Source organism: Misgurnus anguillicaudatus, chromosome 5 (genome assembly GCF_027580225.2).
Source record: "Misgurnus anguillicaudatus chromosome 5, ASM2758022v2, whole genome shotgun sequence".
In the NCBI taxonomy this organism is placed as follows: domain Eukaryota; kingdom Metazoa; phylum Chordata; class Actinopteri; order Cypriniformes; family Cobitidae; genus Misgurnus; species Misgurnus anguillicaudatus.
In genome coordinates, this window is record NC_073341.2 from 23,728,487 (window position 1) to 23,741,405 (window position 12,919).

A 12,919-nucleotide genomic window follows, 5' to 3' on the forward strand; every position below is an offset into this window, starting at 1 on the left:
AAGCCGCCACTCCCCCGGCGGAGGCTTGCAACGGGAGAGTAAGTCTGCTGCCTGATTCTGCTCCCCAGACAAATACATCGCCCTCAGGCTGGCCAGGTGTGGCCCTGCCCACAGCAGGAGATCCTGGGATGCCTGCAGCAGTGGTGCAGACTTGGTGCCTCCTTGGTGGTTTATGTGAGACACAGTCGAGACATTGTCTGATCGCACAAGCACATGCCGGCCTCCCAGGAAGGGAAGGAAAACCTGCAATGCCTTGTGCACAGCCCGCAGTTCCAGGACATTGATGTGCTGTGAGCGCTCCTGCACAGACCACAGCCCCTGAGCTGTTCGATTCTGCCACACAGCACCCCATCCCGAGAGGGAAGCATCTGTTGTGAGGATTTCCCGACGAGATGCGATGGAACCCAAGGGCATGCCCTGCAGGAGAAATGACCTTACTCTCCATGGGGCCAGAGCAAGAAGGCAACGACGTGACACCTTGAGTTTCCTGTGCCGGGGCCACTTGACATCTAGATGAAAGCCGTGCAACCACCTCTGGAGGGGACGCAGCGACAGCAGTCCTAGAGGAATCACGGTAGCGGCAGCTGTGAGTTTCCCTAGGAGGCGCAAAAACTCCACATAGCATAACTGCCTGCCCCCCCGAAACAGGAGGAGGCGGCGGAGGATGTCGTCCACCCGCTGTGGTGATGGGCGAGCCTTCATGGTGATTGCATCGAGAGTCATCCCGAGAAAAAGCGTGCCCTGCGATGAACCAGGCAACTCTTTGTAAAATTCACCCAGAGGCCCAGGCGGGCCACATGAGAGAGAAGACACGACGTGTCCAGTGCCACCTGAAACTGGGATGGCGCACAGATGAGCCAGTCGTCCAGATATGGGAGAATCTTCATGCCCCGCGACTGCAAGTGCGAGAGGGCTGCCGTCACACACCTGGTGAACACCCGAGGGGAAAGGGAGAGACCGAATGGGAGCACTTGGAACTGGAAATGACGCCCTTGAAAGGCAAACCGCAGAAACTGCCGATGGTGTGGAGCTATAGGGATGTGGAAGTAGGCATCCTTCAGGTCTACTGACGTAAACCACTCTCCTTTGGCAATTGTACGTAGAACCTCTGCAGTGGTCAGCATGTGGAACCTCAGAACCTTCAGGAACCTGTTGAGACCCCTTAGGTCGAGGATAGGACGGAGTCCGCCATCTTTCTTTGCTACCAGAAAGTAAGTTGAGTAGAACCCCCCGGGGTGCAATAGGGGATCTACTGGCTCGATGGCGCCCTTGTCCAGGAGGGCGGACAACTCCTGGGTGAGGGCTTGGGCTTTTGCCGGGTCGCTTATGATGGTCATCTTGACCCGGCCATGGGCTGGGGGCCGGCGTCGGAACTGAAGTTTGTACCCGTGGGTTAAGGTTGAGAGCACCCATGGGTCCCTGATGGAAGCAGCCCAATAGCTGAGCTGCTGCTGGGAAAAACAGCCGACGGCCGACCCCCGGGCTTCAGCGCCGGGGTCCCCGGCCTCTAAAGGTTCCAGAGGCACGACGGGTTGGAAAGGACTGAGGTTGTCCTGAGGGCAGCCGGTCAGGCACCCGAAAGGTCGGTGCCTGCTGCTGAGCAGGCTGTGGACGTGGGCGCAGAGACCTTAGGTAGCCCCTGGGGTGAGCCTGTGGACGAGAGCTGCGCTGTGGGGCAGCTGGAGGACCTCTAGGCCTGCTAGGAGGCGGAACGCTTCTTTGAAGCCCGGACAGCTGCTTTCGAGTCCGTCCGGCTTGGACCGTGCGCTCAAGCGCTTCCAGAGCTGCGGAACCAAACAGCTCCCCTGGTTCCACCGGAACACTGCGGAGGGTTCTCCTACAGGCCTCAGTGAGAGGAGATTGTGCCAACCATACCTGGCGGCGAGCCTGCACAAGAGTAGACATCAACCGCCCCAATTCCCTAGACATCAATGCGAATGCCTGTAGTGAAGCATCGCTAAAATTGTGGACAGAGGCATCCAACTCAGTCTCCTGCAGGGAAGTTGACAAAGCGAGCATCAGGTGGGACATGGAGTTACCGATGCGTCCCATGCGGGCCGCTGCATCATAGGCCTTACAGAGCAGGTCATCTGTAACCCGGCACTGGGGACGAGGGCACCTAGCATCCGGCCTCAAAGCCTCATCAGGTGAGATGATAAGAGCCGCTATTGTCGGCTCAACTGCTGGCATGCGGTCCAATCCGAACTTCTGGGCGTCCTGCATGGCTGCCAGGGTCCGGCCATCGGACGTTGCATGAGAGAGGGCCCTAGAATCCCTCCAGCATGCCTGCAACTCCCTCAAATACTCCTCCGATGGGGGCGCAGTAAAGCTGACGGAGGCTGGGACACGCCTGAAAAAAGCACTGGCCGGAGCCGGCTGAGTTTGCGGGACGTCCAACTGGAGACGAGCAAGAGCCATTCGAATGATGGCTCCCATAGAGCAGTCCTCAACACCACCAGTAGAGCTATGGGTTGAAGAACGGGAGCAGGCCCCAGAAGGTTGGGAGGCTTCCATCTGTGGAAGTACCTCTGGCTCATATTCATTAAACTGGCCAGCTGACGCTGCCATGGAAAGCACATCGTCCTCCGACTCCAAGGAGGCTGCCGAGGGGACAAAATCATCTGGCGGCTCTGCTCCAGTACCGGACTGGAAAGCCAGGAAGAGGGACTTCATAGTATTGAGCTCCGCTGTTAGTTGGTCCACTTTAGAGGCAAGCCGGGGTCCCTTAGCCTTTTTTGCAGGAGTGGGGCCTGCAGCCTCAGCAGCCCGACGTTTAGACTGCCCAGACTGATCTGGAACCAGTCGCTGGGCTGGGGTCAAATGTCCAATCGACAAAGTAGAGCCCAACAGTTGCTCCACCTCAGCCAGTCTAGCTGCCCTCACTGCCCGAGGCATGATACCGCAGTTCATGCAGGGGTCGTCAGAAAGACCCTCCTTTAAATGTTCGAAGCCAAGACATGAGGGACATAAATCATGGCCATCCTCAAGCTGCAGAGGAGCCATACAGGCCGAGCAGGAGTGGTTGCCAACCATGCTGGCAACTGAGAAAAAAGGTAGCCTCGGCGGAAACGCTGCCACCAATTAGTCACAGGGGCACACCTATGCTGGGAGCGGGAGCGAAAACACTACCTTCACCAGCTAAGGGTAAACTATCCCAACGAAAAAATAGACACAGAATGCAGTACAGATGCCGGGAGAGGGAGCGAAAGCACAACCTTCACCAACAAATGTAGCAAAAAAGAAAAAAGATTAGCTTCAGCGGGAACACTGCCACCAATCTAGTCACTGAGGTACAAATATGCTGGTAACGGGAGCGAAAGCACTGCCTTCACCAGCTTAGGGTAACGAAAAAATAAGACACTAAACGCAGTACCGGTGCCGGGAGCGAAAGCACAACCGTCACCGCAAACGTTGTGAAGCCAGTTAAGGGTAAGCGCTATTAACAAAAACCGGCACAACCGAGTTGGCACGAATACACAAAGCGCCGTTAAGCGCCGAAACGATTAACAAAAAACTGGCACAACCGAGTTGTTGCAAAATACACAAAGCGCAGTTAAGCGCCGAACGATTAACAAAAAGCTGGCACAACCGAGTTGGCACGAATACACAAGCGCAGTTAAGCGCCGAACGTTTAACAAAAAACCGACACAACCGAGTTGGTACTAAATACAAAAAGCGCAGTTAAAGCGCAAAAAGACGTTTAACAAAATAAACCGGCACAACCGAGTTGGCACAAAGTAACTACACGAGCGCAGTTGAACAATCAACCAAAAAACTCGTCCGTGTTACAACAATAAATCGCAGATGAATCAATAATATAAAGGTAACTGTTAACGTTAGATTACAAATGTCGGGAGAGGGAGCGAAAACACAGCCGTCACCAACAAATGCACCAAACGAGCAGTTATATAAAAAGTTTGTAACTCACCTGTCGGTAGATTTCGTTGCGGCCTTTGGAGGGCGAGCAACTCGCTGCTCCGACAATAAAATGTCACAAGGCCACCAGCAACGAATGAAACACAATATCCTGTAGTCTTTTGCTAGCGCGGAAAAAACAACCTGCGAAGCGAGAAGATGAAAAGGAACAGATCCTCTGATGTCACCGGAAGTTATAGACTCTCCGTAGGCATCAGGGGTCACGGGTGACTTTGTTGGTATAAACACTCGACCTGCGCGTGCGCGGGATGGATCATTCAGTGCTTGAGCACCGCCTCTGGCGGTCAGTAGGGATGAAATAGAACTCTGATTACGCATGAGATTATGCGAGTATCTGGTGAACACAAGCGTCTTTTTTATCATAAACCCTTTAGATGCGTCTGCAGCAGGCACTTATTTTGACAAGACACGTGATGCACACAGATTCACTCGACGCGCCAAACACACGACGGGCTTAATACATGTTGTGACGAACGTCACATCATGCGCCCTCGAAAAAAGAAGCCACTGGCCGCCACTGTTTATTTACATGTTGCTGTTGATTGAACTGCAGTTCTGACACACCCACCAAACAAGAGAAAACATATATCAAACCCTGTTGCACACCGGTGCACACCATTTTCAGTAAACATGTCATTCAACCTGGAAACAGTAGCAAAACGTTACTGTCACTGACAGAAGACTACGGAGACAGATATATATAAAATGTAACAGAGTTTATTGAATAATAGAATATGCAGATGTAGAGATGAATGTAGTTGGTCTTCAGAGGGGAATCACAGACACACAGACACACTGGGGAAGAGATAATCCGTAAGATGATGATGATGATGACGATGATAATGTTCAGGAGAAGTTCTGTAAAGATATAGAAGTTAGAGTCTGGTAATCACATAGACAATAATGTTCTTGTGACGAGACCGGACGATGACTGTGTGTTTGTGAGTGGTATATAAAGGGAAGGCTTGATGAGAGGTGACAGGTGCAGCTGATTAGTACTCTGGTGATTGTGATCTGTGATGATGAGGGGTGTGTGTGGAAGGACCTGGCAAATCCGTGACAGTACCCCCCCCCCTGAGGGTCCGCTCCTGAGGACCCTTGAGCTCTAGGACGCCGAGGAGGACGGCCTCTGGGTCTGGGAGCAGGTTTGTCTGGATGTGCTTGATGGTAATCACTGAGGAGTTCTGGGTCAAGAATGTCATCACGAGGAACCCAGGATCTTTCCTCTGGTCCATATCCCTCCCAATCCACCAGGTATTCAAGCCGCCCACCTCGTCGTCTGGAGTCCAGGAGCTGCCTGACGGTGTAGATGGTTTCTTCCTCATCAAGAGGGGGGGCTTCTTCACCAGGTCCTGTGGGAGGAACAGAAGTGACAGGTGAGTAAAATGGTTTCAATTGTGATACGTGGAATACGGGGTGAATCCGGTAATGTGCTGGAAGACGAAGTTGAAAGGCTACCGGATTGACCTCCTTGATGATGGTAAAGGGACCAATGTACCTGGGACTCAGCTTTTTGCAAGGTAATCTGAGACGGATGTTTTGCGTGGATAACCAAACCTTATCACCAACTTGAAAGTTCGGGGTAGGGAACCTTCTGGTATCTGCATGCTGTTGATGACGACGGATGGCGGATTGGAGGTGATGATGAGCTGAGTCCCAGACCCTCTCGCTCTCTTGGAACCAGTGCTGCAGTGATGGTACGTCGCAGGGTTCTCCAGTCCAGGGGAACATGGGTGGTTGGTAACCGAGTACACACTGGAATGGTGTAAGACCCGTAGCATGCTGGTGTAGGGAATTTTGTGCATACTCGGCCCAGGGTAGAAACTGGCTCCAAGAGTCCTGGTGGTTATGGCAGAAGGTTCGGAGGAAGCGACCCACTTCCTGGATCTTACGTTCCGTTTGACCATTCGTTTGGGGGTGATAACCTGAAGAGAGACTCACAGTTACCTCTAACAGCTTGAAGAATTCTTTCCAGACTCGAGATATAAATTGAGGTCCTCTGTCTGAGACGATGTCTTCTGGGAGGCCAAAATATCTGAACACATGCTGGAAAAGGAGTTCTGCAGATTCCATTGCTGTTGGTAAACCCTTGAGAGGTATTAGTCGTAGCATCTTTGAAAATCGATCTACCACCACGAAAATACAGGTGTTACCTTGAGAAGGAGGAAGATTGGTGGCGAAATCCACACCTACATGTGACCATGGGCGACGAGGAACAGGAAGAGGACGTAGTTTACCATGGGGTAGATGCCTTGGTGTTTTGGCCATAGCACATTCCTTACACCCCCTCACGAACCTTCTGATGTCTTCTGCCATATTAGACCACCAGAAGCGATGTTTTAGCAGCGAGAGGGTTTGTTGGGCGCCCGGATGACCAGTACCGACAGAGTTGTGAGCTTTGGTGATGAGAGATGTCCGATGTTGCAAGGGTACATACTTTGTTCCTGGAGGACAACCCGGCGGAACATTGGTGGTTTCGGGAATCTCATCTTCCTGGCTCCAATCGATGGGACACACAAAGACTTTCTCAGGAAGAATGGTTTCTGGGGGAGAGAGATCTTCATCCGCAATAAACATCCTTGACAAAGCATCGGCTTTACAATTTTTTGTTCCTGGACGATAGGAAATGATGAAATGGAAACGAGTGAAGAAGAGAGCCCACCTTGCTTGTCTTGGATTCAGTCTTTTTGCCTCACGAAGATATTGAAGATTTTTGTGATCTGTCAGCACTGTGAATGGATGACGTGCACCTTCCAGCCAATGACGCCACTCCTCTAACGCCAGCTTGATGGCCAACAGTTCCCGATCACCAATGTCATAATTTTTCTCCGCCGGGCTGAACTTGTGAGAATAGTAAGCACAAGGACGAACGTCAGATGTTTTCCCCTGCTGCTGAGACAAGACGGCTCCGACTCCTGTTGAGGATGCATCTACCTCTACAATGAAAGGTTTGTTAGGATTTGGGTGTACTAGAACAGGTGCTTCACAAAAGGTTTTCTTCAGAAATTGGAAAGCGTTAGCAGTATCTTCATTCCAAGACAGAAATTTTGGTTTACCTTTTAAGGCAGATGTCAGAGGAGTCACAATCTGGCTGAAGTTCTTTATAAATCTCCGGTAAAAGTTTGCAAAGCCCAGAAATCTTTGCAATTCTTTTACCGTCTTGGGTTGAGGCCAGTTCTTAATGGCTGCTACCTTTCCTTCGTCCATACTCACTCCGTTTGATGAGACATCATATCCCAGGAATCGTATCTGTGGTTGATGGAATTCGCATTTTTCTGCTTTGATGAAGAGTGAGTGTTGTCGAAGTCTCTGTAGTACCTCCTTGACATGTTGTACATGAGTTTTGAGGTCACTGGAATAGATAAGAATATCATCAATATAGACAATCACGAACCGATGAAGAATATCTCTGAAAATGGTATGCATGAAGTCTTGAAATACTGAAGGAGCGTTTACTAGGCCATATGGCATCACTAAATATTCCCAGTGACCAGTAGGGGTCACAAAAGCGGTCTTCCATTCATCACCGGCTCGGATTCTTATCAGATTGTAGGCACTTCTGAGATCGAGTTTGGTGAAAATGGTTGCGCCTCTGAGCTGTTCCAGTGCCGTAGGGACGAGAGGAAGAGGGTAGCGAAACTTCCGAGTGATGTTGTTCAGGCCACGGTAATCAATACAGGGTCGGAGACCGCCATCCTTCTTGGTGACAAAGAAAAATGGAGAAGCAGCAGGGGAATTAGACGGTTGTATGTACCCTTGTTCTAAGGCCTCTGTAATGTATTTTTCCATGGCTTCCTGTTCTGGTATGGATAATGAATAAATTTTACCTTTTGGTACTGGTTCACCCGGGAGGAGGTCAATCGCACAGTCCCATGGCCGGTGAGGTGGTAGTTTGGAAGCTCTCTTGGGACAAAAGACATCTTCAAATTCCTTGTATTCTGAAGGGATGGATACAGAAACATTTTCGTTAGGACTTTCAATGGAGGTGCTGCATACCTGAAGTTTTTTACTTGGAGGAAGAGGTTTTGGAAGATTTGGGAAACATCTTGGAAAACATTGACTGCTCCAGCGTTTAATTTCTCCTGTGTCCCAAGAGAGCTCCGGATGATGTTCCATTAACCATGGGCGTCCAAGAATCACATCCGCGGTGGAATTCTCCAGGACCAGAAATTTTATCCTCTCCTGATGTAAGATTCCCACTGTCAGAGTGATTTCTCCAGATCGTTGACGGATATCGGAGCGGTTGAGGGGTTTTCCGGTGATTGACTGTACCTTTAACTTTTGCTCGATGGATTCCTTCTTGATGTGGTACTGTCTACATAACTGGGAAGAGATGAAGTTCCCGGCCGACCCTGAATCGAGGAGTGCAGATACTATAATGGAGACGTTACGGTAGGATAATTTCACCTTTGTGGTAAGAGGTGTATAAATATGCTTTTCTGGTTGGACAGTACTCACCAACGCCCGGGGTGGACGGATGGGACAATCAGCGATGAGATGTCCTTTACTGGCACAGTATAAGCATAACCCCTCTTTAATCCGACGTTGTCTCTCTGACAGTGGGATGCGGGTGGAATCCAACTGCATGGGTTCTGGTCCTGGAGGGGACGGTTCTGGTGAGCGGTAGAGTGCAAATTGAGATGGATTACAGGCAAGCATGCGATTTTCAGTTCTAATCGCTCTTTGAATAAATCGTTCAAGACCAATATTGTCATCAAACGCAGCCAGTTGTAGTCGAAGATTAGCTTTTAATCCATTACGAAAAGTAGTGATGAGGGCTCGTTCATCCCAACCACTAGCTGCCGCTAGTGTGCGGAAACGCAATGAAAACTCTGCTGCCGAATCGTTACCTTGTTTTATATTGTACAGTTCATCACAAATGGAGTTGTCACCTACTGGAAATCCAAAGACTTCCCGAAAGTGTTCACTAAAGGCTCGATAGGATTGGAGAACGGAGCCATTTTGTTCTCGGATTGAGACTGCCCAGTGTAACGCTTTTCCGGTAAGTAGAGACATGATGAAAGCGATCTTACTGCTATCTGTAGGGAAACGGTTAGGTTGCATCTCGAAGATAAGCTCACATTGTAATAAAAATCCTTTGCACTCACTCGCTTCACCAGAATATGGGCTTGGATGGGCCATGGGAACTGTGTTAGCGGTAGCCTGAGGAGTAACAGTGGTCTGTTGTGTCTGTAGTAGTTCGTTGCGTAATGTATCCACCAGGTTCTGGAAAGTATCCTGTTGAGACATGGTGTTAGTTGGTTTTGGTCCGGTCTTCTGTCACTGACAGAAGACTACGGAGACAGATATATATAAAATGTAACAGAGTTTATTGAATAATAGAATATGCAGATGTAGAGATGAATGTAGTTGGTCTTCAGAGGGGAATCACAGACACACAGACACACTGGGGAAGAGATAATCCGTAAGATGATGATGATGATGACGATGATAATGTTCAGGAGAAGTTCTGTAAAGATATAGAAGTTAGAGTCTGGTAATCACATAGACAATAATGTTCTTGTGACGAGACCGGACGATGACTGTGTGTTTGTGAGTGGTATATAAAGGGAAGGCTTGATGAGAGGTGACAGGTGCAGCTGATTAGTACTCTGGTGATTGTGATCTGTGATGATGAGGGGTGTGTGTGGAAGGACCTGGCAAATCCGTGACAGTTACGCACCGGTTTGAACATGAACCCCAGGTCTGTTTTTGCCTCTCTATATAACGATTGATAAAATATGTTGAAGCGAGTAAAAACATGAGTCAATATCAATTACAGAAGTGTTATAAAGATTGATTGAATTTATGTTTATGATGTTCTCATTAAGGTGAAGCGCATATATAAAGATTTAGCAACAAATGGCCCTAACGCCTTTGTTTGTTGTTGCCGCCCATGTGCCAGTTTAGAGCGCGAGTTTCAATGACTTTATACAAAAAACTTTGGTGGATTGAGTCTACACTCCCGGTCAATAGTTTTGAAACACTTGACTGAAATGTTAACCATGATATTAAAATCATTTAACCTAAATGTGTATGGTTAAATGTTTGAAATTGCTTTTGTAGACAAAAATATACCTGTGCCAAATTAATTTCTGTTATTAGAAAACGAAAATTTTATTTTAAAATATTATTTTTTTAAATAGATGACTTAGACTGAATTTTGAAGGAAAAACAGCCAATAAGAGCCCAGATTAAAAGTGGGTTTCTTTAATATTTTTTAAAATTCATCCTGGTGAAACTATCAAGAAGCTTCTTGATGAAATGACACAAGTATGTTTTTGCAATTTCTAGGCAAAGGGCAACTTTAGATGATTTATATTTTTTATGCTATAGTTTGGAGTTTATTATTATTCTGTAATGTGAATAAAATATATAAATAAAGAAAGAATGAGTAAGTGTTCCAAAACATTTGATCGGTAGTGTAAGTTTGTCTGTTTAAATGAGACATGTCATGAAAATCTGACTTTTTCCATGTTTAAAGGTGCAGTGTGTAATTTTTTAGAAGGATCTCTTAACAGAAATGCAAAATAAGATACAAAAAAAAAATATCAGGGGTGTATAAAGACCTTTCATAATGAACCGTTATGTGTTTATTACCTTAGAACCAGACCTTTTATCTACATATACCGGGGGTCCCCTTACATGGAAGTCACCATTTTGTGCCGCCAGAAGCCCTTAACAGACAATATTTTTAGTAAGTTGTCTCCGACGATGACGTGTTTGTCTGGTGGCAGCTACCATAGCTTCTCTAAAGCAAGGGATGAGCAGTGGACTAAGCCGTTGGTTGCAATTCGCAACCTCACCACTAGATGCCGCTAAAATTTACACACTGTACCTTTAAGTGCTTTAATTGGGTCCCCATTGCTTCTATCAACCTAGAAAATGTGAAAAAGACCAACCCAGTAACTTAGTGTTGGTAAACCATTCTCTCCAAGCATGTGAAAAATAGGTCATTGAAATTTGGCTCCCCCTGTTATGTCAGAAAGGGGATAATAATCTGAACTATCTAACCACGGCACTGCCATTTAGTGCAGAGATGAGCTTATTTGCATTTGAAAGGACACACCCAAAACAATTTTGCTCACACCTACAAAGTGGCAATTGGCAATGGCAACATAATAAATCTATCTATATGGTATTTTGAGCTAAAACCACATATTGTATGTACCCTGGAGACACCAAGGATTTAATGTTCATTGCATGTGTGTAATTTTATTTCAATTATATAGTGTGTATATTTAGCCATAATTGTGACCCAGATTTTATGAATTTGCAGTTATTGTGTCAATGGAGGACAGGATTAATCTGTTTCGTCTCATGCGTCCTTCAGCTGGCAGATCGTTGACCTAAGTATGTGTGTGTTTGTGTGTGTGTCCCCCTTGTCCTATGTTTTATTAAACTGCAAGTATGTTACCAACAAACCACTATACGATCACATAACTGAGATTTATTGGCTAAAAATTGGCTGACTTGTAATATATTGTGCTGAATGTTTTTTTCTGCTTAGTTTAATGTCAATGTAGAAAAAAATGTAAATGGGTTGAATTAATATTTTTTGTTTAATATGTACATAAGAGACACAATTAGAAACCAAAAAGAGACTGTTTGCTAACTTGATTTTATTCAAGAGTGACTCAGTTCTGCATGTGAGAGTCAGCTGGCAGATTGTTCACCTAGGATGTGTGTGTGTCCCTTGTCCTATGTTTTATTAAACTGCAGACATGAGAGCCTGGAGTCGGTGGTTCATTTGTGGTGCTGGGTGAAATCCGCTACAGATGGTCTACAGTCTGAGTTGGTCTTTACAGCATTACACGCATTGTCTAAATTTCCCCTTCATGGGCAGATACAGCAACCGCCTTTCATTCAACAGAAGCTGCTGGTTAATTAAGTAAAATGTGAGCACAAACAACACTACAGACATCGATAATTTGTGGATATGAGATATCCTTACAATACAGCTGTTATAAGACAATGAGGTGGGATTGTTTAACAGGTGGTTATACTGCCATGTATTCCGCATTACACCCGGGCCCATTCGAGTGAGAGCATAACGACCATATTTAATGGCTTTGAAAGCAAAATACCAGCGCAGGCTTTCCCCATTGACGGCGTGACACGACCCGTGTGTGCTGCGAGACACCTGCTGTGCATTATCCTCTTTGAGGATAATTTGAAAAATATTCCCAAAGACAGCATTTCTGGTGCGAAAGCCGGCACCGCACGCCTCCCTCTATGATTCATTCAGCTTCGCCACACTTTCATTTCATTATTACAATGTAAATTAATTTCCCTTCATCATTAATGCATCAGCCCCCCTTGCCCCTCAAAAGCAATCTTCATCCTGCATTGCCGTCCTTCACCTTTGCTTCTGCACACATCTTTGCTTCTGACATTTAATCAAACCTGGCTCAAATGGGTCTGCCGAGTCCTCAGACGGACGTGCACATGAAGGTGCGACTCCTGTTACTAGAGGACCCTTTGACATCATTAAAACATTGACAGTCCAACACAAGTCACTCTGTCCACCAGACAGAAAGAATGAGAGAAGAAGCCCAGAGAAAGTGGGCCAGAGGAAGAATGACTTTCACATCACTGTACATCTAAAGAGATTGATACAGTGGTTCCCTGCTAAAGAAGAAGAAGTGTGTAAGACCCCTAAAACTATAGTGGCTACAGCAAAGGGGCCTCAAACTCAAAGGTAGCTCAACTGGTAGAGCATAGCATTGGCAACACATAAGAATAAAATGTATAGCTTGTAATGCACGGGGGTCATCAGGTATTGGGGTTTTCCTTCTAGGTCTAGTTTTACAACTACAGTACAACAAATACAAGTGTTTGGTAACTGTGAATTTTAGCTGTTTGTGCACGGGCAGACGTTTTCATAGTTGAGTGATTCATCTTACCCTTGCCCTCGCATGCTGCTCTGCATGTTTAGTGGACTAATGATGCCTGAGATTGTGTTCCTTGAGAGCTGCAATTT

At 47.0% G+C, this 12,919-nt stretch overlaps 2 protein-coding genes across 6 annotated transcripts in view; both read right to left on the reverse strand.

Moving 5' to 3' along the window:
* grid2 (glutamate receptor, ionotropic, delta 2) overlaps positions 1–12,919 on the reverse strand; it is a 485,524-nt gene that overhangs the window by 420,807 nt on the left and 51,798 nt on the right. The window lies entirely within an intron of this gene.
* On the reverse strand, positions 1,486–4,158 carry LOC141364002 (uncharacterized). The gene is made up of 2 exons (XM_073868202.1): positions 3,929–4,158; positions 1,486–3,215 (listed from the first exon to the last, which is right to left on the reverse strand). The coding sequence occupies exon 2, from the start codon at positions 3,031–3,033 to the stop codon at positions 1,486–1,488; it is 1,548 nt and encodes a 515-aa protein (XP_073724303.1). The 5' UTR covers positions 3,034–3,215; positions 3,929–4,158.

Bases quoted from the DNA above. Each gene is read 5' to 3' on its own strand.
- LOC141364002 (XM_073868202.1), bottom strand. From the start codon at position 3,033: ATGGTTGGCAACCACTCCTGCTCGGCCTGTATGGCTCCTCTGCAGCTT.